This window comes from Microtus pennsylvanicus, chromosome 3, assembly GCF_037038515.1.
Source record: "Microtus pennsylvanicus isolate mMicPen1 chromosome 3, mMicPen1.hap1, whole genome shotgun sequence".
NCBI lineage: Eukaryota > Metazoa > Chordata > Mammalia > Rodentia > Cricetidae > Microtus > Microtus pennsylvanicus.
In genome coordinates, this window is record NC_134581.1 from 87,581,536 (window position 1) to 87,608,478 (window position 26,943).

The 26,943-nt window shown below is 45.7% G+C and overlaps 1 protein-coding gene across 3 annotated transcripts in view; it reads right to left on the bottom strand.

The window, feature by feature from the left end:
- Ets1 (ETS proto-oncogene 1, transcription factor) overlaps positions 1 to 26,943 on the bottom strand; it is a 122,853-nt gene that overhangs the window by 43,496 nt on the left and 52,414 nt on the right. Inside the window, exon 1 of one of the 3 annotated variants that reach the window (XM_075966420.1) lies at positions 19,272 to 19,658. The exons of 1 other annotated variant lie outside the window; for it this stretch is intronic. In XM_075966420.1, coding sequence (XP_075822535.1) covers positions 19,272 to 19,353 — 82 coding nt within the window. In that variant the 5' untranslated portion in view covers positions 19,354 to 19,658. Of the gene's footprint in view, positions 1 to 19,271; positions 19,659 to 26,943 lie in introns of those variants that run through there. One more of the 3 variants, XM_075966419.1, reaches the window with a different exon arrangement.

Here is a 26,943-nt window from a genome sequence, read left to right on the forward strand (position 1 = left end):
AGCATTGCTGGTGTCAAAATAGGAGGCTTAGGATTCAGTTGATCTACACCATAGGTTGATTCTCCCCCAGCACCCAACAAGTGCAAATGAAAAACCCAGGTTGAAATTCAGACTTCTGCACACCAAGAGAAAGAGGTGGGGGCAGGAGCAATGGCGGGGGAGGGGCAGTAGGTTGGCTTCAGCACCAGAAACAATGGGCAGTCAGAGAACAATGGCTACAGACAAAGTCTTGGTCTATTTATATCTGCCCCTGTGAGTCCCAGACAGGAGGAACTGGAAGTCTGCCCTGTATGCATAGCTCCAACTGGACCAGAGCTGGGAGGAAGATGAGGTCACCATGAAAGCGGCCTGCTGAGGAATGAGCTATTCTTTTGCTCACACTGTTCCTTCTCAATCTATTAGGTCTCTAGCCAAGTGGAGAGCGTGCTTGCCCTCTCTAGTCCCCTCTGAGATGGGCAGACCCGAAAGGCAATTAAGGCCTCTGTCTACACAGCTCAAGAAGAGAGGGATGCCAAGGACGAATCAAGCAGCCCATAGAGGTCAAAGCTAGGGCTCCTGAGACAACAGTCTTACGAGGTGGTCTTATCAGGTTTGTTCATTGCACTAGGCCGTGACACTACAAAAGCACTTTTCTATGGGGACATTGCCCAGCTCCCTTCTTTGGAGCTGAACAAAGGGACCAACAGACAAGACTGAGAGTGTATCTCAAGGCTAGAACACCTGATGTGTTCTATCTGGGTTCAGCCCAGCACCACTGACAAGAGGCCAAAGAGGCCAAGGACTGAACCATGCAGAGGCAAATAAAATAAAGATCTTTCATTTCCTTTTATCACTTTGTCTTCCTTCATCTTTTGTTCTAACATGACTTCATATTGTGATAATCAATTTTAATCCCACCCTACTGAGTTTCTGGGATTTTTATTCTTCCCACCAGCTTACTAAAATGGCTTTCAGTGGTCTGGTTAGCTTGTAATAGACAACAGCCTGAAAAATGCACACAGCCTCCGAATTGAAGAAAGCTGTAAGGAAAGAGCGCCCATCCCCCACCCCCAGTGAGTCCCTGTGAGCTGTTACCCTGTTGCCTAACTACATCATACATGTCGCCTGCATCTTGGAGGACTAACAAGCAACCAATAGTCAGTAACCATGCCCACTGGGTTCAGTCCTACAAATCCTAAGCACAGAGCTAGATTTTTCCAAAAGGCAAGAAATTTGGGGACCAATGCAGATCCTCTATGAGGCAATAATCAGGTTTCCACTCCTGCCTCTGAGTCTCCAGTAGTGACTTCCTTCCTTGCTCTGGGAAAACAGCACATGGACAAGCTAAAGGAAGTCGAAGTAAGGCAATTCTCCTCCTTTTCATTTAAACTCCTCAGAATGGGAAAGAGAGACTCCCCCAGGGTTGAGAAGGAACTGGTGGTGAGCATCTAAGTGTCTTATAATTTTAGAGCTTAGGCACAGAGCTGACAAGGTACGGCATTGCTGGAGCCAACAGACCCAGAGGATAGCTTAAGGCTCTACTGTGTTTTTCCCCAGTCCCTTCACTCCCAAGTCCATTTCAGGGCACCCGGAGGGCACACTAATAAACCTGAGCTGCCAAGATAACTGAGATACCATGTACAGGGCCACAACTAGCAAGCAATCTAGTCGCTCGGTACAGATGGTAAAGACAAAACTCAGACGAAGATCACCTTAAAATACACCAGACAGCGGCCACTGAAGTGCGGTGTGGAACATGTGATCTGATTCCATATTTCATTCAAACCCTGCTTCCTTCATTTCTCTCCACCCATTTTTCCCTGCAGGCAAAACACCCGCTTCTTTCCAAAGGCCCTGCTGACTCATCCCAGTGTAATTTCAAAGGAGCCACATGGGAGCCACATGGTGGGAGTGGGGAGAAGGCTGAGAAACTCGCATTCATAACGTTCAGACCTGAAGCCAGGCTGACGGAGAAGACACGAAAATTCCCATCCATTGTTTGCATGGTAAGACATGAGACAGCCCTCCTCGGGGCCTAGCAGCCTTCAAAATTCCCTGCACGCCAGCAAAACACACCAGCAACCAGAGGCCTTGCCCCACACTGGAACATCTGGAGTTTACAGCCTCAGGCTTTGTATGTTCAACAATTCACAGACTAAAGGCCCTCCTCGGTCCTGTAAACCCCAATGCATGTCTCTAATGAACTAGACCCCTAGGACTTCAGGCATTAAAGGAATCATTTGAGAGTCAGTCCCTGCTAAAGTCTCCTGAGCTGCTAAGGAGTTAAAGACCCAGAAATACACTTTGAAGAGAGGATAGTTACTCTCCTTGTACCATTAGGTTCCCAGCTAACCCTGTCATCTGGCTTTCTCCACGGTCGGTGCAGAGCTACCTAATCTATAATTTGGGCCCGCGTACCTCTTCAGCTTTGGCTGAAGAGTCACCCCATGCGGGCTGCCCAAGCTTTCTACCCCTCTCTGGTCTTGTTCTTCTATATGCCCTCGCTCTGGCTATGCAAAGCCTCATCTGCAGCCAAGACACAGAAAAGAATTTACAGAATTTGCTATAAAACCTTAACGACTCCTGGGAGGGAGGTGCTCCCGCCTGGCAACCAGACATAATCAGAAGATGAATGGAAGGGAAGTTGCCAGTGGAGGAGGAGCTGCAGGACTGTGTCACTGGCCAAGGGTCCCACGCTACTCCTGGAAGAACTAGAAGGACCTTCAGATGTCATCTACCTCCAACTCTTTCTTTTCCTAATGGGGAAAGGAAGTCCAGGGGGCAACTCACACTTGACTTAGTCACATGGTTACTAATCCAAGACCTTCTGACTCCCTGCCCAGTATTTTTCCCATCTATACCACCCCTGTTTACTCATTGCCATAGACTGGGAGAAGAGGGTCCTCCATGCCTGTCCCACCACCAAGTCCTGGAGCATCACTTTGGATTAGCATCATTCCTTCCCCATGTTCTTCAGAATCCCCAAGGGACAACTATCCAACATGCCAACATGTATGTGAAGGGTACTGTGGAGCCCTGGGTGACCTGCTGCCACTAGAGCTCACAAGGGTTGAGGGGCAACCATAAAACTAGAGATATTTCCCCCAAGAGAAAGGTTCCTATATCAGTGATTATTAAAGAAGCAGTCTTTGGTGGTATGACACTAGAACGTGCCCCAGCTCTGAAAACCCGGGGTGCCATTCTTCTCAAAGCAGAGGCAGTGAAAACATCAGTTAATGTCTGATCTACAGATCTGCATCTAAAAACCACTGAAAGGAGAACCAAGAGTCACTGTGCCATTTGAAGCCTCTCCAACATTTCCATTTCAGTTCTTCTGAGGAGCCCAACAGAGTAACCAAGATACAGAGAAGGTGAAGGAGATACAGCACTACCCAGGACCCAAAGTCAGAGCGCAGGCTTATGAAGTAAACCTCATCTAATGAAGGAAACTGCCTGCCTCTGCCCAGAGGGACTGAGGCCTTGGAGCAGTCCTAGTACCTCTCCTCCTAAAAGCAGACACATTCAGAGTATTGGACCTACAGCTTTAAGGAATGGTTTTTCTCTCCTAGTTAACACTTTGAGCTACACAGGCTTCTTCCTTCTGGGTCTCTCATAACAGCCCTACGCACCCAGATTTCACATACTGACAATCACGCCGCTGCCTCAAAGTCTTGCCCGCACAGGCCCACAGCAGACAGCTATGGGCGCCTCTGACCCAGCCGCCAGGCAGACCCAATCTTCAGATCAATGGGCCAGACAGACCAGTAGTTGGAGATCAGAGAAGAACTGATCGCTGATAAGAAGGCAGTAGCTGAAGCCACTCTCCCCATCTGCCTGGTCAGGTGGGAAAGAGAGGCCTGGATGCACTACCCTCATCCGATGCTAATGACTGGCTCTGCCTCATCAGGAAGCCATTAGGAAATTGCAGCCACCACAGCCCAAGCTCCCTGGGCCTGTGTCTGTATGCAGCTGGTGAAAGCGCTCATTACCCATCGCCTCCACCCTACAGTACCAGGCTTTACTCTACGGAGAAGCCTAAGCAAGGGGCCGGCAGAGTAGAGCAGCCCTTGAGTGCTGGGGAGAGGCAATTGAAAAGTAGGTCCCTGGGGATCGGAAGATGGAGAACTCCGTCAAGAGTGTACTTTGAGAACTCCTTGGGAACCTGTCCCTACTGATGACATGCCTTTATTCCATGGGTGTCCACTGTAGGCCGTGGGTGTGCATGAAGTTTGTCTGGAACACCAAAGTCATTTTGAAATGAGGCACTTGTGATAATTACACAACTCTGTGAATGTAGTAAAAGCCACTGAACTTCTGCTATATGAATTCTATCAGAAGAGATAAAAAACCGTTACTGACTCAGAGGGCAATGGGAGTACCTTGAAAAATGACAGCCTAGACCCTGCACTAACAAGTGACCCTTCTGGTGAGACAAAAACCATGCTGGTAAATATGTAAACAGCAATGCATGCTCCCAACTGCACAGATGCCAAGACTTTGCAGAGAGACCAATGTGGCTGGATTCCAGAAGCTCTGGGAAGGGAGATAAGGAGGAGCCTGCAGACATCCTGGGATGGGAGGGAACCAAGGTGACAAGAATGATGCCAATTATGGTGAAGGAAGACCAAGAGAGGCTGGGACCTCCCACACCCACCTCTGACACATGGAAATGCTTCAGATGGCAGCTAGACTGTGTGTGCCTCCCTGAGACACTGTGGGAGAAGCTGGACAAGGGCCATTTCCAGAACAGACACCTGGTGTCAGTGACTTCTGGGAACACTTATGTAGAGGCCCCAGACTCTGGGGGGTAGAAACTCTTGAGTCCCTAGTCCAGTGGTTCTCAACTTGTAGGTCACAACACTTTTGGCAAACCTCTATCTCCAAAAATAATTACATTACAATTGGTACCAGTAACAAACTTATAATTATGAATTAGTAACAGAATAATTTTATTTAATACATACATGAGGAACTGTATGTATTAAAGGGACACAGCATTAGGACTGTTGAGAGCCACTACACTAATCCCAAGCCACGCCCAGAAGAGGCTTCCCCTGCCCTCACTTAAAAATCCTCAGAAGAAAATGCACCTTATACTCTGGTCCCCGCCTGTGGCTGAAGGTTTCTCTCCCAACCCCGAGGAAGTAACCAAAGAGGGGCAGATAAGATGGGACCTCGGGAAAACAGACATCTGCAGGGCACAGCATCCCAGACTGGGAACTGAAGAAGGCCCAGTCACAACACGGTAACAGCAAGAGCATCTGAGGCAACTTTCTAGCTGGCTAATAAGTTCTGTCCCCTGGAATGTCCCAGCACAACACTGACTGGTTCCCTGGCCCTTGCTCAAATGGCACGGGCAGCACCCTTGATGAGTAAAGCAGGGAACAGACACAGGAGACAAAAGAGAAAAGGAGACCTGAGGGGCAGGAATCAAGAGGGCAAGGAAGGACTCTGTAGTTCAGGGAACATACGAGATAAAATTCAGAGGAGGGAGAGAATGTGCTTAAGAAATAATTCTCCAAGCCTTACACACCCTCCAGTTGGGATAGGTCCACAACTTGGCAACAGGCTCATTGCTCTTTATAATATACTGAATTAGTCACTGGATTAGCAAGCACATTTACACACACCGGCACACAGCTGTTTAAAGGCACACGATCCCCTTTCCTTGGTGCCAGAGTCTAGCTGTAAATCATCTGGGGTAACCAATCAACTGTGAAGCCCAGAGATGCATGGGCATGGGTTTTAGGGAAAGTCTGGATGAACCGGGACAGTAGAGCAGGTGCCTGTTCATGAACAGGATGAAGAACCCTGAGGAAAGACAGACAGTGGGAGGCTTCTGTGTCCTGAAAGTTCGCCTACACCTTCACTCGTGCACCTATGATGAGGGACAGCCTGGCTCAGCAAGTGACCCTAACCTTTACTTGCTAAGCTGGGGTATCTGGTAGTAGTTTTCCTCCTTAAGTCTCATGGTCTAGGCCACCTCCCAAAAAAAGACAAGAGTTCTGGGGCAAAGATACCGAAAACTACTGGAGCTTTGATAATAAGCATCCTACGAAGCCTCCTGGTTGAAGTTGGAAGGACTGTGTCTGAAAATAGTGATTTGCTGTTGGAAACCTGGCCAAAGCCTGAACTCAGATATGGTAAGTATGTGAAGAGAGAGACTGGAAAATAATGAGCCACAGGACCGCTCTGGCTCACTTGGTTAAAGGGGTGTCAAGTGGAAAATTTTCTGTAACCAGGTTAACAGCAACCGCAGTTTTAACAACCACCGAAGTAAGAACGGTGTCAGCAGCAAAGGAGGACTGGGGCAGAACCCAGTGGGCTAAGACAATGGGGACACCATTTCCTGAGACCCCGTGGTGTGCTTCGAAGGAAGGGAAAAGGAATTTAGAGGAATTATCTCTAATCCTTTCCATCACTGTGAAAGGGCTTTATCACCACCTTCCTATGTGGATCCAGAAAAGCACGCTTGGAGAAGCTAAGTCATTTGCCTTAGGACAAGTTTGGGAGTGACAATCCAGAAATCAAAGCAGGGCCATCTCAGGTGCCTTTACTGAGGAATATGCTTGACCCAAGGGCAGAGATCACTTCGTACTGGAAACCTAACTATGAGTTTTTCCTTTTGATTAGTTTTCATCTGTCAATCAAGAAAGGAGAATGCTCTGTAACAGACGATTATGCTAAGCAACCCACGGCACAACTAAATCCACCTGACAAACTTAAGAACCCAGCACTAATGACTAAATGAGATGAATCACATTTAGATTCTGTTGGAACAAGAACTGGGGGGAGCTCCGCAAACACTGAGTGGCCTATGTAGGAGGAGACAAGTGTGCACCCTGTGCCAGCCTTTGTTAACCCAAATTCTAACCCCTTGGAATGGGTCGAGTGGTAAATACACTGGAAATATTACTTTCCTACAAGGCATGGCAGCTGGGAGCAACCAGAGCCTTGCTTCATCTTTGCTCACGTACCGAATGAGTCATGCCAGCAGGCAGTGCCCGCCAACCAGCGAGCCCTGTGAAGCCAAAGCAACTCACCAAGGCTCCCTGAAACTCTTATGTTGTCCAATAAGCGCCCCAAAGCCACTGGAGTCTATGAAATGTCTAAGTTATCCTATGAGGCCACCCACTGCAGAAGACTGTGGGTAAGGGCAAAAGAACTGTCACTAGGGTCCCCTAAGAGAGGCCTTATTGAAGGGCCCTTTTTAAAAAGAGAGTCGGCAAAGGACTCCGCCCCCTGCTGCTCCGCCTCCTGCTTTAAAGAGGTTAGCCTGGGTCCAGAAGGCAGATGTTGATTTATTCCATGTGCCTGTTTATTTTTCTACAAACATTCCTGCTGCATCAAGTGGCCTCCAGGCCTAAACTTCTGTCCCCTCCCTGGAAAGTTCTCAGGCATGGCAGAGCTCTCACACCATCCCCCCCCCCCATTTCCAGTCGGCAACATGGGGGCCCAGGCATGAATTCTGTATGCAAGTTTAGCAAATTTGCTAGACACCTTTCATCCACCCATCTTAGACTTGAAAATACATGGTGGAAAATTTTCAAGCCCATCCCTACAGTAAATATTTATAATCAACTGGATGATTTTTTTTCCTAACCCTGATGATGAGGATCCTAGAAGGAAATGGAACACACAGAATTGAATCCCAGGAATCAATGCTTTCTCTTAAGAGTATTGGCAAGGTGTCTCTCCAAATAGGCGTGTCTGTTTAGGTTAGGATTTTTTTTTAATTTTTTCTAAATGCAGACCTGTGACTATGAGCCTCTATGGCCCTGAGAAAATTATTAATTGCTCCTAGTGCCTTGGAGGTACTCTACAAACATTACTTTCACCCCTCTTAGCCCTTATGCCTCAAGTACGGCAATGTGTAGAGCACAATAACATTGGCATGTCTTGTAGAATACTTTATTTCTATCAGGATATAAGGAAGGTGTACGACTGACTCTTGATCTGTATGAGATCAAGGATGCATTTCCTGTGCAACACGCATGTGAGTCACCTTGGAGAGCTCATCTGTACTGAGCATCAGCTCTCCGCACCACATCTCCCACTAATTTAACAGCTCTCCATGCATCATCGGTGACTCGGGCACTTTCTAACCTATGGACTCTCCTACTCTCTCTTCCAAAGAATGACAGCTCACTCTGAGCAGCATCCTTCAAGGAGAATACAGAGAATAGGAACAGCTAGCAATTACCTGAAGACCTGGGGGTAAAAACAGACTCAGCATCCTGAGTCTCACATAAGGCCGCAGAAGGACTGAGATGAGGACCTCTTCAGGCCAGCTCCATCCATAACAAAGGAACTGTTAAAGCTAGGCAAGATAAGATCAAGGGCTCAACCCTTAAGCCTTCTCTGAGCTACTCACAAGTAAGGGGTTCTAAGTCAGATACTGACCCTGGTTTGAGAAGAAGACTCATCTTGTGGATGCATTAAGATTGACTTTATGTGAGTTCTAAAATTTTCCTGACAAGAATTGAATGCTCAGACTAAAAAATACCAAACTTAAAACCTTTCTGTTTCTGCTATAATCCACTGTACCATCCCCTCTCTCCCATCTCCACCTCCCCATGTTCCATCATCCAGAGAAACCCAGGGTACTGGTGGTTACTTAGGATTTACAGCCACTTACAAGGAAACAGTAGTAAGCCCATAAGAATACTTCTCAGGCCAAGAGTTTGTCATTGACTGGGGAATGCACTGGCCTCCAGGAAGACCAAAACAAAGATCAAATCAGTGAGGGTGCTGATTTTTCCTAAGAATAATAATACATTATATTAGGTATCTGATTCAATCTAACTAACCTCTGAGTAGACACACACACACACACACACACACACACACACAGTACCTTAGCAAATACCCTCTGTTTTAAATAGAAAGAATAAATTAGTCATCTAAGATATCATTAATTCTTGTATGCATCTTGGATACAATTACTTTATATAACAGATACTGTAACAGTCACAATTTTCTACTCGCTTTGTTGTTTTCCAGAAGCATGCTTCTGGCTGTCCAACTTTCCTTCTACTCATCAAAATGGACCTCACATGACATAAATTAAGGTCTAGAAGACCAAAGCAAAGCACTTTTTTTTTAATTTAAATTAAGTAAACAGGGTTGGGGGATGCTTTAAAAAAATTACTTAAGGCTCAAGTTCAACCCTTCACAATGGAAAAGTGCATACTTGTCTAGTAGCCTATAGAAAAACCCACATTTCTTTTTGTTTCTTAACAAGTAACTAACCTGTCATACTATTCAGTTTGCCCAGTAGCCTGCTATTTTGAAGATCTATGACATTCTCCTAGATCTGACACCACAAGGATCTAGGCAACCTGTCCAAAGCCCTATTTGTCCCAGGTATGTGGGACGCGTTAAGGATGTATAAAATATGCAGAGGAAGGGTACTTCCAGCAAGAGAGAAGGGGGTGGGTGTCCTGTTGGCATTTCAATCTCATGCCAGTGTTTATTGTGGCTATTATGTAGGTGTTCGTCAAACAAAAGAAATACTTAAGATGGTGGCTGAATGGACATGCCAGGACATCTGACCAAGTCCGGCTTTGGTTCTGTCATTTCTTTGCATGTCACACTGAGAGAAGAACTTGGCATCCCTGCTATATGCTCCCCTTATTCACTAAATATTGGCATTTCAGAAGATCACTGGGATCTCTGATGGGTAAAGTCATATGTCCAACTTTAACACATAACAAGTTATGAGGCGTATTTCGGCAGACTGCTAAATGTGCATAGCAGACCTCAGCTTCCCCTCCAAATTCAATATCTAGGTGCTTCAGAAAGCCGTGAGGATGGCATGCATCTAAGTTTAGAGCTGGCTGCAGCTGGGCTTGAATGCAAACAGTACTTAGCACTTTTACAACAAGGCTTACCATCTTACTTCTGTGAAATGGGAAGAAATGTTTGATTAGCACAGAATAGGATAAAACAATGTGGATCTTTAGGCAGAAACCTAACATCCAAAAGCTAAAAAATAAATAAATAAATAAAAAATGAACAAAACTCAACACCACCAAGAAAACCAAGATGAGTAGGAATTCGATGTGCCCACTGATAAGAATTAAATGGCAATCTTCCTTGTTTTCCTCCCAGATAGACATGCTGAACTTAGGCCCTTGTTTCCCAAAGAAGGGCAACTGTGACAGATCTTTCTCAAAATGTAGAAATAACATCAATAAAATGAGATCACAGATAACCAATGTGCGTAGGCGGCTCCACAGCCGCAAAGGCAACCTTTGAGAAGCGAGAGGGTCGGTGTTTACCACACCCAGTGCACGGTTATAGCTTCCTGGACGGCTGGCAAGCTAAAGCAGGTGGCACCCTGTCTGCCCCCAACTCCACCAGGCCGGCCGTGCCCATGGAGGGGTCAGCTGGTTGCTGCTCAGGAACCACCTGTGAGTCCCACAAGCAAGCATGGGCCCTTCCCTCTGTGCAAACACGCAGTAAGGACCTTGACTCACTGGGCTTGTCAGGAATGGGTGCTGAGGTGGCTCACAGCAGAGTACATTCCTGCTGCAGGAGGGGACTGTTTCTCAACAGAATAGAACAACAAGAAGGGGCAGCGTCCATGAAATAAGCCATTACTCAGACCACATGGGCAGCTGTGAGGACACAGCTGGGTCGGCTGCTATACTTACCAGACTACTAACCCACATCTCTCTTCCTCCTATGCAGACCCCTCACTGGAGCTGCCTTCAGCTGGTCCGGCGACCAGAGCTTATGCAAAAAGGAAATTGTGTATTAGGAGACCAAGAGGAGACATGACTCTTGGCCCAGCATTACCCTGAGATGACATATTCAGAAATGACCACAGACAACTCTGAGGCAGGGGTTAAGAGTGGAGCACTCAGTTAACATGTGGTACTCATGATTGCTCTGAGCAACTCCTTCATCAATTCCTAATACCTTTCTGTGATGTGTTCTTTACGGAGGTACCCCAAATTCCCCAGTGACCTATCAACAGAACTGAGGGCTCTCTCTAGCTCATTACCAGCCTTTACTGTGGCCTAAAGTCACAAGGTATCAGTGTTAAGAGAAACCGTGCAGGTTATCTTCTTTAGCTAACTTATTTGACTAATTAAGGAAGTGCAATTCAGAATAAATAAAACTGCTTTTTCCAAAGTCACACAAACAAGTACACAGCATCCTCCCGACTCCGTGACTTGTCTCTCTGTCTCGATCTCTCTGTCTCTGTGTCTGTGGTGTTGAGCCTACAAAGTAAGCCGTATATATCACGCATGGTACTTAATTCCACTCTGCTGATAGGCCATGTTCTTCAGTCATGCCCACTCTCCATTGAACTCTGAACATTAGTAGTATCTGGATGATGTAAGAAAACCTATGCACAAGTCATGACATTAACCAAAAACTTAGGCAAAAGAAAAATAAGGATCAGTATAAAATCAGTCACATGAAAAGTTTTCCACTGTGAGCTCTCTGTGATGAATTTTCAAAAATACACTTTAAATCAGACCATCATACGTTATTTTTTTTAATGTGAATGATGACAAGGAATTGCCTTAGGAAAATAAGAGTTTCACTCAACACACATACACACACACACACACACACACACACACACACCATTAATTGAAGAACAGTTACAAGGCCTGGCCTATAGTGAGAGCTCCTAAAGCCTTAAAAAGAATTTCATCTATAAACACAAGTGCCTGACTAAGTTATTTTCCATTCTTACCTTCAAAATATGTACCTGATTGATTCTGCCATGTTCGTTGAGGTTTAACGCCTATTCTGATAAACTGATATAGAGGTTTTAGCAACTAACAGTATGAGTGGGAGGGAAAGTAATGCAAGAAAAAAAAAAGTTCAGCCCTTTCAAAAGCCTACTCAGTAACCCTGCTCTGTCCTTGAAACTGCCATAGTTTTTTTAAGTGTTGAAATTTTTTTATTATTTTAAATGTTGTGCTTGTGAGGGAGGGTGCATGGGACCGCAGGTGTCCACTGGGTCCAAAGGTGTTGGGTCCCTGGAGTTGGAGCTACAGACAGCTGTGAGATACAAGCTAGGGTTTCTGAATACCCAGAACTCAGATCCTCTGCAAAAGCAGTATGTTCTCTTAAGTGATGACCATCTCTCCAGCCCCACCCCCTTTTCTGAAGGGCAAAGGTCTTCATGAGATTCCCTATGTCTCTCAGAATCAGGCATCTAACTTTTCTCTCTACGCTATGATCAATACTTTTTCCTCCAAATCATTCTTTCCTTCCAAACTTGCAATGTTATCATGCTTTTCTATATTAAAAATAATTCTTCCCTTGTTCTTGTGGCTCCTTCAAATGCCTCCAAGGGTCCCCTAATCTCCAGAAAACTGACCACGAACTACTGAAAGAATTCTAGCCAAGAACTATTGAAAAAGACACTCATCAGGCATAGAAAATACAAGGAGCCCTGGACGCAAGCACATGGGAAAGATAACATCGGAATTGTCCTGACCAGCCACAGATGCATGTGTTTTACATGTTTGGAAATGGCATCACAAACAGCCAGAACAAGCCCAAGACTGTTCACCACGCTACCTGAGACAAAAAGTTCTGGTCCAGGACAATGCTTAGTCCTGAAGAGGATGTTTTTAAAAGTCTATGAAATGCCACTTAAATTCCTTTTATTCTTTTATTAGTGCTTTTGTACTCTTCCTGCCCTCCTTCCTTCCTTCTCATTTTTTAGCCAAAAGGGATGTTGCAACTGAACTCACCATTCCTCCCCTCCTGAACAGACGAGGGTTTGTATAATATTGTTTTGTTCTCATCCACTTGAAAGACAAAAAGAAAACCCACTTTGTTTTCTTTTCACCTCATTTTTATTTAACCTTAACATTATAAAAACTCATATTAGATAAACCTTACGACAAAACAAAGTTGTAATTGTCTTTACTAATATACTGATATTTCCTGTCTCCCCAACTCCAAAGTTCATTTTTCTCACTCACACATCTGCTTGCCCCCCAGCCCCAATACACACACCCTTCCTGCAAAAAGTATACAGTTCCCCTGCGGAACTCTGAAAAACACACTTAGTGGCTTATCAGTTACCCATGGCTTCTTCAAGTTTCAAGCACTCAGTATAAACTAGTATGAGGTGGTGTCTCGGGGGCTAAGGAACCTTATGCTTTACATGGAAGATGAACTGAGAAGTATTGCTCTTCAGAGTCGAGGGAAAACATGAAACCCTGGCTAGTCCAGCTTGCCTGTTTTGAATAGTGTAAACCTAAAAATGAGCAACTGACAGAGAATGTTCTAGAGAATAATCTGGACTAAATTTGGATTCTAAGCTTGGAGACCGTCTTCAGATGGGAAGGTTCTACTTGACGTTTTATCGCTCTGTTGAGATTATTGCTAATACACATACCTTCCGAAGTGTCATTTGGGTGGTAAGATATATGATCATCCTATCTATACTGCTCCAGGATCTCAAATCCACTGTCTAAAGATCCTCAGAGCTAACAAGGTCTAATAACACTGTGAAGATCAATTTCTATCTCCCTGAAACAGAACAGAAAGCTCCAGAAAGAAGCAGTTGACGAGTATGTGAAGGAAAACAAAAAATACAAAACAAACAACCCACCCACTGCATTTTGGGTAGTGATAGGATTGAGCACAGCAGCAACAGCGGGGAAGAACCTGACATCAAGATTTCTAACTTGTACTGTAGTATGTTAACTTTATCACAGGCCTCTGCCTTGATATATACTATATACTATATACTATATACTACCACCTTATAACAGATCAATTCCTTCCAGCATAAGGATCACAGACTAGGCAGGTACAAGAAAAAGGTAACTCAGACAGACATAGGCTTCAGATACGTATTCAAGTTAAAACAGCTTATTGGTGTAATTTGGGAAACATTAACTGAAGTTTTTTAAACAGGCATCCTCAATCCAACTAAAGAGAGAAGTAGTTAGAGATGATCATGAGTGAAAAGGACAGATTAGGGAACAGCTCTGACCTTTCTAATCCTGAATTAAGGACAGTGTAACAGCTATAAGCAGAAAAAAAATCTAAAATTCTGCAGAGAGGTAAATGCTACTTGTGATTCCATCTGAGCAGAGAATGGAACAATGCATCATTATGGAACTAATAAATACAGCATGGATCTATCTATTCATAAACAAGTTCCTCTTTACGATGGCTGCATGGCTCAAGGATTCTAAGTATTTGAAGAAACACTCTCCATAAGGCAATGGTAAAGGAATCCCCACAGTGACCATGGATGGGGAACCGCAGTCTGTTTCTCAGTGAGCTGTGGGCTGATGGAACTGCCCTACCTTCCCTATCGGCCCTCTGAACAGTATGCCCTGACACAGTAACTGGAGTCAAAAATAATAACTTTTGGGGGAAAGGTAGCGGTTATCTGCTACCAAATGAAATGAACCCCAGCCTCCTTACAAAGCAGGAAATCGAACTTGAACTGCCTTCAGTTTGCCAGTCAGCATCTTTCGCCATTCAGACTTGAAACAATGGAGTTCACGGCAGCACCAGTGACAAGGGAGATAAAATGGGCTGAAGCTAGAGGGTCAGGGACTTGATGGTCCCATCAGCGACCAAGGCTGGAATGCCTGAAAGTCACTGAAACAGAATCCTGGTTCTGCTTCACCATCTGAGGTCAGAGTGACTGGAACTGTAAGCGTCTTCCAAAAGATACACATCTGGATGGCCATGCCTGGGGACACCCTTTCACCAAGCTGTCTACGGTACACAGGTGACAACTCAGTTCAGGGGAGTCTTTCAGGGATGGCAGGGAACCCCTATAGTCCCTGAGCCTCCAAAGCGTCAGCCAGCACTGCCTTCTTATATAAAGTGGACTGTGGTTTAATTTCCAGAGTTGCTGAAAATAACACAACACTTTTGCTTCAGGTACGAAATGCCTGCCGCAATCTCACCAGTGTCTAAGCTTCTAAAGTGTGGACTCAGAAAAGGTATGGATGGCTATGAATATCACTTTCTCCATCTGAAAAAATTCATGGGATAAGTAACGTTTCCCCCAAGTTGAGGGTGATCAAGTGCTCCCGCGAGCGAGTGTGTCAGCGTGTGAACATACAAAGCGCACCCGATGCACAGTTCAGGAGTTCCTACGACAGTTGGCTAACAAGAATCTACCATCAACATAAGCTCCGGGAATGCCATCAGAGCTAGCTTTCATTCCGTCTGTAATTACGCTGTAGCCACCATGCTCTGAAACAGGGAGATTCTTTCCTGGAAAATCCTGGCAGCCGCTAACCAGCTCTTGCTTTTGCAGAAACTGTGGTGGGGCCCAGAGCAAGCTGGTTTGGGGAAGTTGACCACGGCTGCTTTGTCTCCTAGGAGAGAAGATATTCCTACAGGGTGGTCTGGCCTCTTTAAGAGGGAAGAAAAAAAAGTTACATGGACAAAGAAAAAAAAATACAGCAACACAAACCAACAAAAAAAAATGCCAGGAATGCAAGCTCTGCCAACCAAGTAAATAAATAAAATGTGAGATATTTTATAATAACTGGACAAGACATATTTCTCAACCAAGCAAGATGGAAAAAAACTTTACATTTCCCCCAGAACTCTGCAAATGTCCTCATGGTCTTTGGACTTGGAAGAGTTCCTGCTCTGAGGTATCACTGACGGGCTCTATCACCCAGAGGAAGACACCAGCCTCTGGACCGCGCACAGCGACAGTTGAGCCTCCCAGATGCTCTGTATGGCCTCGCCATACCTGCTGTCTATAGCTTAGAGCACAGCCACTCAGGTGAGATGTCAGGCCAGGAAATCTTGTTCTCTACTCTACCTTCCTCCCCAAGTGGTAGATTTGGGGCACATACATACAGCACCCTCCAGATTCCCTACCAAACTTGCCAAGGTCTTCTGAAAGCTCTACACCAGTCAACGTTTCTGTTGACTTGCTTTTTCATTAACTGCTCAACAGACTCCATGACCGGTCTGGCACTGAGTTAAGATTTTCCACATTTTCGGGTTTCATCTTCATCCAAGGATTAATACACTCATTTCACACATGCAGGAGCTGGAGCACAGGGAGATTAAGTAGTCTGCCCAAAGTCACACAGCTACTAACTGGGGATTCACACCCAGACAAGCTGGCTCCACAGTCCCTGTCTAAACCACTGGGCTATTTAGTCACTAACTGTGTGGTAAGAGGGATCTAGCACCACGGTGAGCAAGTGATCTAAAGGGCCCAGAACTCTCCCCTTTCTGGCTTCCAGTGACACAAAGAGTGTCCCAAACTAAGAAGCACTTGCTTCTTCCTATCTCGAAGGACTGTAACAGTCCCCAGGGGATGGATATCCTCAAAGAGAGATGGAAGTAGGGGCTGAACCTTTTAAGTCTTAGAAATGGGCAAACAGCCAGGATGAAAACTGTTCCTCTATGGCCACTGTCTTCTCCTCCCTATAAAGGTAGAGTGGAACAGGAGGGAGGGGAATAATGAAGCAGCATGTGCTCCCACACCCTGCTGTCATAGCCTCATCCACTGTTCAGGAAGGAACCAGGAACAAGTCAACGCTACCTTTGGTTTAAACCTATATCAAGCCTGAGAAGTGTGCAATGATATAATATGCCCCGCTTTACACTTACAAGGGAAATCGAATGCCAGTGTTATTTTAAAGTATATATTAACTTGACATTTGATGCAGTCAAAAATCCTGTCAGACCTCAACATAAAGCCAAAGTGAATAAAGGTTCTCGGTAAAGTCCTAGCCACAGAGAGGCTGACAGGTATCCCAGTTCCTCTATCTCCAGTTTCAACCCTCAGACTGCCCACTGCATCTCTTTGAATCTAGGAATCTGTGGAGGGGAGGGGAAGGAAGTTCTGGTTTAATCTTCGAGGTAACATCACACCCCACACTTGTCTCCACACATAAGAAACTAAACAATATAACGGAAAAAAAAAACCCAATAATCACGAAGGTCACAGTCCTGGATGCAAAGCCATGCAACTTAGACACAGGTGGCCTATGAGTCTGCTGGACCAGGTAAAGCTGCACCTAATATCTTATCCTTCTACTCGTGAAAGCTGGCAATCCTGGCCGGGGTTTCTTCCATCTCTGCAACCCGAAAATTTAAGTCTCCATTGAAGTTTCTCTGTTGCGCTTCCCAAAGAAAACCTGCAGTATTACTCAGTGTCTGTACGCTGACAAGTCAGAAATAGGGACTCATTTCTCTTCGGCCACTGGCTCTGTGGAGAATGTTGCCTAAGTGGCTTAACTGTTCTGTGCCTCTACCTCCCCATCTGAGGGAAGGACGTAATATTTACATAAATGCAACTACAACCCAGAAAAAAAATATAATGATCAACAAATTATTGTTATTCATTTTCTCTAAGAAAGTACCAGGAAAAAAAAATCTCATCATAGTAAATAGCACAAGACTCCGGATTTCCTGGACCCAAAGGAAATTTTGTTGCTTTGTTGCATTGCATTGACATTCACTTTTAAAACCTGGTCGGTGGCTTGGAAGCTTTTTATTTTTATTTTTTGAAAATGGATTTTACTGTATTGCTCAAGTCGGTTTTAAATGCACCATGTAGTTCAGGTTCACTTCCAACTTGCATTCCTTGAACACTTTTTCTGATGAGAAAAAGCCAGTGTAAAGACACTGTGTATGACTGCAACATTAGGCCTGCCCAGATCTATTTTACTGGTGGGACAGCTCAATAAAATTACTTGCCCCACAATTTATTTTTATCAATAACTGAAGTAATAGCATCAAATGCTTTATAATCCCAAATATTTAATATTGAATTACCAAAAAAAAAAACATGCTTCAGCTGTTTGCTATGATCTGAAACATGTGCTGCAAGGGGCTCTCACTCGCGACAGGTATGTGAACTAACGTAATAGACATGATGTTTCCCAGATGCCCAAATCTGTCTCTTCCCCATAAACACACACTGCACATGTAAACAAGCCATCCTTAAGGAAAGGGCCTATTAGTTGAGTTTATATCTTCGCTGGGAACCATCCTTTCCCTTCTGCTATATATGGTCTCAATCAATTGTAACACAGAGAACTTCTGGCTCCCTTGAACACTCAAAAACAACCTTGAGAGCATCCTTTCTACCTGTAGCTCTAAGTGCCTGAGAAGTCTCCCCTGGCCCAGGAAAGGCCTCAGCACGGTTCTGACTGTCATCACACTGTGACAAGACACAAGCCTAGCTTTTATACAGAGTCAGCCCCAGGAGAGTCGGGAAAGGGGGGAACGAGGGATGGGACCCAAATGTCCTTATTTTGAAGCATGTCAGAATGTCAAAACCTCATTTTGGCTTGTTTGTTTGAAAGTTTAAAGAAAGGGTTAAAATACAGAGTTCACTCCTGCAGAGAAAAAGGTTAGGGAACAGCAACTAAACTTACTGATAATTGGACCCAATAGAGGTTTGCTTTGTGACAGCTGATTAGTTCCCAAAATGCATCCCCCTCTCCTTGTATCGTTCTATATCCTTTCACCTCCAAAGTCGCTCTTCTCTGAGGCCAGCTGCAGGCTCCCTATCCTAAGAGGAGGCACAACTCCCTCTCAAACTGCGCTAGTTTCGGAGATCCAGAAGAGTTGACTCCATCTGTTGAGCACTAAAATGTCCTTCTAAGACAGAATTCGGTGTCTTTACTATCCCTCTCTTCTTTAAATCCTTTAAGCCTTCTAAATGAAACCATGAACCAACGACACTAAGTCACATCTGGTGTTGGGATGCTTTCCTGCTTCTAGGACCTTTGGTACCAGACGACAAAACACGGCAGAGAAAGCCAGTAAAGTTAGTAACCTACATGAATCACCAAATTAAACAGATTCATTTCATTTCTCCTCCCGGTACCTCCTCAACCTAGCAAAGAGGACCCTAAGGGACCTGTGACAGAGGCGCTCAGGACTCAAGAGTGCTGGAAATGTGCTTGAAAGCCAGGCAGTTCGCCAGACACCCTTTCAGCACTCCGCAGAGCCCTCCCTTTAAGCTCCATTCTGGGGAGACACGGAGTTAGGGGGTGACCTGAGATGCAGTGTCAGCCCCCCTTGCTAACGTGAAGGTTCTCGCTTATGTGGGAAAATTGAAACACCAGAATTAAGACGCTGGAAATTCTATAAGTTTCTTCCCATTAGTCACAAAAAAAAGCAGCTGTGAAAATAAATACAGCCCCCCCTCCCCAAAAAAAACAAGGGTCTCGGGCCACCAACAGTCAGTCGTCCTGGCCTCTGCATCCTTGGCTCCTGAGGGAGCAGCGCAACCCAGAGGAGAAGTGGAAGGGACCCAGAGCTGGGGTGGGGGCCTTGATGTCGCCACTCACCCGGGGAGGGGAAAAGCTCCAAATCCACTTTTTCTGTCTTGATGATGGTGAGAGTCGGCTTGAGATCGACGGCCGCCTTCATGGTGCCGGGAGTTGAGGGGGCCGGCGGGATGAGAGCAAGTTTGTAGTAAATGTTTTGCTTTTTAATGGGGATTTTGAACCCTGGGGGGAAGAGGACAGGGCGAAGCCGACTTTCTTCCCTAAAATCTCAAATTCCCGCTGACTGCCTGCCCCACGGGAAGGTGCACACCCAGCAAGTCAGCACGAAGTTGGCACTTGGCTGAGCAGAGAGCGCGCTCGGGTCCCAGCCTCGCCCGCGCCTCGCTCGCCCGCGCCTCACTCGCCCGCCCGCCCGCTCGCTCGCTCCTCTGTCCCCGGCGCTCGCTCTGCTGGCCGGCGCTGGCGCTGTGCAGCTCGCCTCCGCTTTAGGGCGTTCCTCCCGGAGCCCAGGCCCAGGGTCCCGTGTCTGCCCTGCCCACTCCGCGGGGCGCCGGGGGCGGGGCCTAGCTCCCGCAGCCAATTACCGCCGGCCTCCCAAAAGCGAAAGGAAGGGCGGGCGCGCTGGACCCGGACCCCGCAAGGCTGCGCAGCCCGGGCTACTCCGGTCGCTGGACAAGGGCCTCGGGCCACTTCTGGTGAGAAAGGCGAGCGCGGGTAGCTGGCGTGCAGGGGCTGCTGCCACGGTCTCGGGAAAGTCCGTCTGATTCTGCACGCATTCTTGAGGGCTTGGTCACCGCTGCGGCCCGCTCCGGTAGCAGCATAGTTTTCCAAGTGCGTGTACATCATTCATTCACAAAGCTTGACACACAGGACATGAGGCTTGCTTGGGTACGCACCGAGGGGCGCGTGCGGGGGATTCCACAGCGGGTGTTCTGGGAGGCCTCCAGCCGAGACATGACTCAGAATCCCACCCTTGGGATGGTTAAGTGACAAGGGTAGCCAGCATCGGTGAACGGAAAACCTTAACCAGCTTCCCTAGCTCAGAACCAAGTCAATCGGAGACCCCCAGAACTCAAGCCCCAAAGCTCCTGGATTAAACGGGGAGTCCAGAACCCATAACTAGTTCTTCCGCTCTATTAGAAAAAAGTTCCAATATCCTTTTCTACATCACCACATCCACCAGCACTCTGGTGTGAATCTGTGGGGCTCATCGCTAGCCCAGAGAATCACGGTGCACGTCGTTGTCATATTTGGGAACTCCCGAGGCTCCAGATAAAAAGGCGAGCCAGGATAATCCATAGGTGGCCACCGATCATCAGCTAACATACATACATTAACAAATTACCCAGGACATGGTAGCGCATGTGTAGCCGGAGCAAGGCACTGACATCTACCTTTGATTAAAAGACAGCATAAATCTTCCTGAGCAGCCTCAGGGAAGGCTATTCTTGGTACTGTTTCCTGATTTCTAAGCATGTGATGAACTAACTCCCACTCCAGGTCTGCAACTGTTAACTTCTGCTCTAGGAAATTCCATCACACCTGCTAACTTTCATCTAAGCATGTTTTTTTGGGGGGGGGCTTTTTGTTGTTGTTGTTGTTGTTTGTTTTACCCCCTTTGGGCTTTAGCAGTGTACAGGATTCCCAAAGCAAATCAGGTTGAAGAAACAGTAATAGAGTGTCAGTCTTTGGGTCCTGGTCCAACCTCCGGGCTCCACCCTTCTTTGGTCACCAGAGAAAAATACGTGTATGTGATAATCCTCTTTTTTTTTTTTTAAAGAACAAAGACTGTTTGCAGTCCAGCTGTGTTTCTGCAAGGTATGAGAAAACAATGCTGGCCTCCAGATGACAAGAACAGACACTTTGGATCCTGGGAAAAGCTTAGGGAACCAGCTGATGAATGGATTGTACATCCACATGCCAAACAAGCAGCAAGGGACAGAATCTTGAGCTGGTCCTGACTTACTATGACATCTGGAGAACTGAACAAGCGAACAGATTCTTGGGGGAATTTCATTTTGTTGTTTTGGTCTTAGGAAAATGCTGGAGAGTTCTACTCTATTTGCAAAAGCAGCTTGCTCAGAATCACTCCTTTTCTCTCTCCCACGGGTCACACCTCTCTTCCTCTACTAAACTAGTGTCTAGTTACACTACTGCTTCCATGCTTGCATGTGAGACACTTAAGCCACCAGCAAGATAGCGCTGTAGACATTTTCTGCCTTGGCAACAGGGAGGGAATGTATTCCTTGTAAACCTTGCACAGTGCCCGTCTATTTGTAGATCTTCCTGTTCCCCTCCCTGTCCCAAAGTGCCCGAGCTCAAATGTGCTAATGTCCAGACCAGAAAGTGGGTTGGGATGATACTGATGGCAAATGTTCCCAACGTCACTAGTCCTGTGAAGAGCCCAGGATCTGGCTGAACCGCCCTGTAGGATGAAAAGCACTGAGAGAGAACCAGTTAAGACAGTTTTACATGTTTGGGACGTTAATAATCCAACCAGGACAGAGGACAGTAGCTCACTTAATTAATGTTTGACAAATGGAATTGGTATTCTCTTTATAACACAAGTAGATTTTTCCCCCCAAACTACATTTTACATACATCATATATCTTCTTTATACCTGAGCACACTGTTTCAAGACTGATGGTTTTTAAAGCACCTGGCAGGGACAGGGTGGGGGGAAAGAATGTGGGGGGGGGGGAGTAAGTAATGTCTCTTTTGAGTTTGCTTCCTACTGGGGAGAGAACCGATTTGTATCTTTAAAAACCCTCAGAGTCTAGCAAATTACATCTGACCAAAGGTTGGGACTCTGGAGAATAGGGATATTGAGTCCAAAAAGGCATGAATGGTATCCAGACAGGAGTTACCTTTATACAGGGATGTCCTCACCACAAGGAGCATCCAGCAAAAAAATAATCTCCCTTCATTCTTCCCTCAATCCTGCCCCAGACTCAGTAAGTATATAAAAATGCATTTAATTTCAAAGACTTCTGGAAGCTCCTGCCTTCCTCTGCAGAAGTGTGCTAGAATTCTCTGCCTTCTGAACCTTTAAAAATAGGCCTCTCTGAAGGGAGCACAAAAACATTCGACCACTAACAACTGATCCCAAGCGAGTTCATGACTCACAGAGGCTGACTTACTGGTAGAAATGTAAGGTGTTTTTTTTTTAAACAAGCTCTCAAGATCTCAGTTAGCAACCTGTCTAAGCTGCACTTGTGGTCTCCTTTCAGGCTGAGAAAAGCCAACAGGCCCTGTCATACCCCGAAAAACACGTCAGAAACTTAACTCTCTACCAAGCGGTTTCTATTTGGTGCAAAGTATGGAGGGGGGGGTGGAGTAAAGAAAAAACTGCCCCAGGCTTCAATATCTACCATTTAAGCAGCAATAAAATGGAAAGTTGGAGATAAGCAGGAAATTAAAATAACTATCAATTAAAGTGTAATCCCAAAAGGCCTCAGGGTCAGCTTAGGAACTAAGCCAGGGACTCAGAAGGTGGTGTGCTGAGAGCAGGCTGGCTCTGTGACCTCACCAAGGCCACTTAACCTTTCTGGTGTCACAACCTCATCTCTGCTTCAGGGAATAAAACCACCCCTGGATCTTTCTAGCATGGAATACACTCATTAGCTATTGTTCAAGTAATACAATAAACAATGGACCATATGAGAGCTGCAGTTGTTTGGCAGAAAGGGAGGAGGGTGGGGAGGACTGAAGGCCCATTCCGCCCAGAAAACTCTGTAATAAACAGAGATACTGAGCAGCAAGGTTCAGAAGTGAGATTCAGATTTTTTAACTTAACCAACTTGCTCTTACTAAGTTACTAAGGTAAACCACTTAGTCCTGAAACTCACTCAGGCTCCCATGTTTGAAGCGGGGAAAATAATAGCACCCACCTTTCAAGATTATCTCTTTGCTTTAAATAATACCATATGTGCACAAAACTTCAGCAGAATGTCTAAGGTAGGAAAGTGTTCAATTAACTCTTTAAGACCCAGAATAAGGGAGACTAGCACTTTAAATCCCCGGACAACTCTGTGGAGTGGAGTAGAACCTCAGTTAACTGAGAGCTCAGATAACTATCATGACGAATTTTAAAATCCAGTCCCCTTCCATGATCCTTGAACAGAGAACTACCTGGCCTTGCTTGAGAATTTCCAGCACTGACTGAGGAAGAAAAAAAAAACATGAATTTGTATTTGTTCTGAAAGTGAGGCGGAAAGGTACTGTTCTAGATCATACTGGAGGCAAAACCTTGCCCTTTCTCACCACATGGTGAGAGATGGAAGCCTGTTAGTGACTTCCAAGTACAGCCCTCCTAGCCAGTGGAGGATATAAATGAGCTTACTCTTGTCAAACAAAAGCCCAACCCCATGTGCGTCTGAACAGGTAGGTGACCAAGCACTGTTCCCAGAAATCCAGCAGGAATCTGTGCTGTTTTCGGCAAGTACATTGCAGACTAAGCACCCTCGTTCCCTGTGGGAGATAGCTTGGCATGGGCTAGGAGGAGAAAGGGGGTCTGGCTTGGCTCTATTGCTGTCTGCAGTTTCTTAGGCTATAATTATGAGCCATTCAACTGCATCTGCAGCCCCAACAATGTGGGATGGATTGGCCTAATCCACAGACCAAGCGACATTTTAAAATCCATCAGTTTAGACATCACGTATTCTTCTCAGAGCAAATCAGACTTGGCACAGACAGCAAAAGGAGAGGCGCTGCCAATCAAAACTGCAGAGCTTGGGGGCCTTCTTCACACCCAGGGTCAGTGTGCTTCTCCTTAATCTCACTGACTGTCTTTCTCAGGATCGCTGCTGCTTTCCAAGCCAGGAGAATGTAGAATGTGACTGCCCTATGAGCCTACGGGGATCTTATAATTTGGATCCCAATTTAAGCTGTTCTAAATTAGATTAGTGAGGAGATGGGGGATGAGGGCATTGGCATAGATGGCAAGAGAACTGGGTTCTCGAATAACATCACAGAAGCCCCTAGCAACAGGCTTTTACCCCATGGCAACAAGATTGTATCCTACCCCAAGGGTTTCAGGTGGTTTTGTCCTAGCAGAAGGTTACAACCTTCCCCTGATCTTGCCCAGTTTTTCTTTTAGATTATAAAGACAGTGCCAAACTTCAAGACTGGTTTTTCTGTATGCATGGCTTGAACTTTACATTCAAATAATTTCACTGTGAAATCTTTTCCCTTCCCTTAACTCACTTTCATTTTTAAATTCAAAGTCAGTCCACCCAAAAGACTTTACATGTACCACTCTGGAGACGAAGGAGCAGAGATGAAGTGATGGATTCATTGATCCATTCTGCATTTGGAGTTGAGAATCAAACAAAGGAGACTAGGAGAAAACAGCCCTGCCAGGGGAGACTGTAAAGGAATAGAAGGGGGCTCCTCTGGAAACAACAGAGGGCATGATGGAAGTCAAAAGCGCAGTGGCTGTCTGTTCTTGAGTCTCCAAGAATCTACGATGAAATTAGGACCTGATAATGAACCCAGGACTTTCACGAAGCCACCTTCACCGTCTCACATGACCAACAGCCATGAAACTGGGAGAGGGAGCTCTGAGACAGAGCCTCATGTTAGAAGAGCCACAGTTGAGTCAGGGGGGAATTCGAGTGGCAGGATCCTGGGGGGGGGCACAAACAATGGCGGGGCAGGTCATGCGCAAATGTATGGGTATTTCTCGGGGTTTCTTTCCTCACAAGAACACCTGCCATAAGAAAGGATTTCCTTTTAGAAGCTTTATCTCCTCCCTAGGAGACATCGATTTTGTGTTCAGCAGACTGAATGCGTGCTTTATATGTGTTGAAACACGCATGTCTAGCCCCTCAGTTTCTGTTATACCCTGTGTCATGGAGATGAATGTAGTTGGAACTCAATAAATAACCATATTTCATTAATAAACAGGTAACTTCTTAAAGTCTCAAATATTGATCTGTACAGAGAAAAATAAAACTCATTTACTTGTTTTGGTTTGCCTACAAATGAGACAAGGTTGCCCAAAGTTTGCATTAAAGAACTAAACAACTCTCTCCTAACCAAAAAGATACTTCCGGCATTTTATTCTAATTTATTTTGCATGCTCTGCTTATCCTTGCATCCATACAGCTACTTAAAATGTTGGCAAGATGACTATATTCATTTGACTTTTCGTCCGCGTCCTCACACATGTAGTTGTTTGTGGAAAGTAGCCTTTGGCTCACCACATGGCAAGCTAAGGATCTCACTGTCGGTGTGAGCATTTATACAGCACACTGCTCATTCCTCAGACTCTGCTCAGGAGCTCTTTCTCAGACGGAATCTTCTATTTCATTGACCACCAGTTGCTGTGTGTGTGTGTGTGTGTGTGTGTGTGTGTGTGTGTAATTTATAAGAAAAGGAAAATACATGCAATGAACTAAAGTTTGTGTGCCTTTAGGAACAGTGCATCTTCAAATGAATCCATTTGCTATAAGGTATTCAGCGATAAAGAATAAAGGGGTGGGGGGTACAGATAGGATGAGCGCAGTGGGGATGGTTGAGCAGGATGGGAAGGGGAAAGACATGGCAGCCACTGAACTGCAAGTGCCTGCCAAGCACACAGGGACAGGGAAAGGTGGCTAACCTCTCTTATGTTGATAGAATCACACTCGCTACATCTTTTGTATCTCTGTGTTGGGTAATCAAGATGTAGTAGCAGAAAACCTGGCTGATCCCAAGCCACAAGAACCAAGAAATCCATGGGCTGTGACTGGGATTGTGAATAAACGCATGGTAGTTTTCATCTCTTTTTCCACTACCGAAAAACAAGGAAAACTCACACAAGTCACGCTGGGAAACACAGTCTGAGTACTTCCCTTCAGTCACCCACAGACATTTTGCTGACATGAAGAACCCTTCCTTGAGACCCATTATGGTTTTGTAATGAATTAATAGAAATTCCAGCTTTATCAGTCAACACTAACAGTAACTAAAAACAGAGGATCTAGAACACATAGCACTTGAATTCTCAAATACTTCAAATCTAGATGCTGAGTGTGTGTTTGTGTGTGTATGTATGTGTGTGTAAGTGTGACTAGAATCTAAATTTCATGAATACACAGGGCATAAATCTGGAAAAACAATTTTAGGGAGTCTAGAAACTTACATTTGTGACCCCCCCACACACAAGCCGCCACCACAAGTACCACCAAATATGGCACCGCTATATGGCTGACAGATGATCAGCCTCAAGAAGGATATGTCTGCTTCACTGGGATTACAGTTCACACTCAATGCTACTTTAAGAAGGCTCAAAGAGAGATGCAAAGTCAGTTAATCTGCAAGGAACCAGCTGTGCCTCCTCCACACCATGCCTCAGCCTCAAGGTGGAATAAGGTGGCCACAAGCACTGGCGGTGACGCAAGGCTCCGCTGGACTAGGGATTGGCTCCCACGCGCTGGCGCTCCTTCCTTGGAGACAGTGATGCGAGAGCAGGAAAGCCCACATGGAGGACATGCAAGGATACCCTGGAATCCTTCGGGCCTGTGAACCACACATGGTCAAGAGCTTCTGACTTGAAATGATAACTCAGGGGAGGAGAGTTGGGGAATAAAAAAAACCGTCTAGAAGTCCCTTCTTCTAGACGCTTTCTGCCTGTGATCTGAAACACGTGTTCTCCCAGACTGGGAAATTGGCCTGAAAGACTTCTTCACAAAAGGACCTAGGGTGGGACGCACCCGGAGGGACCCATTGGAAGGGGGAGGAACACAG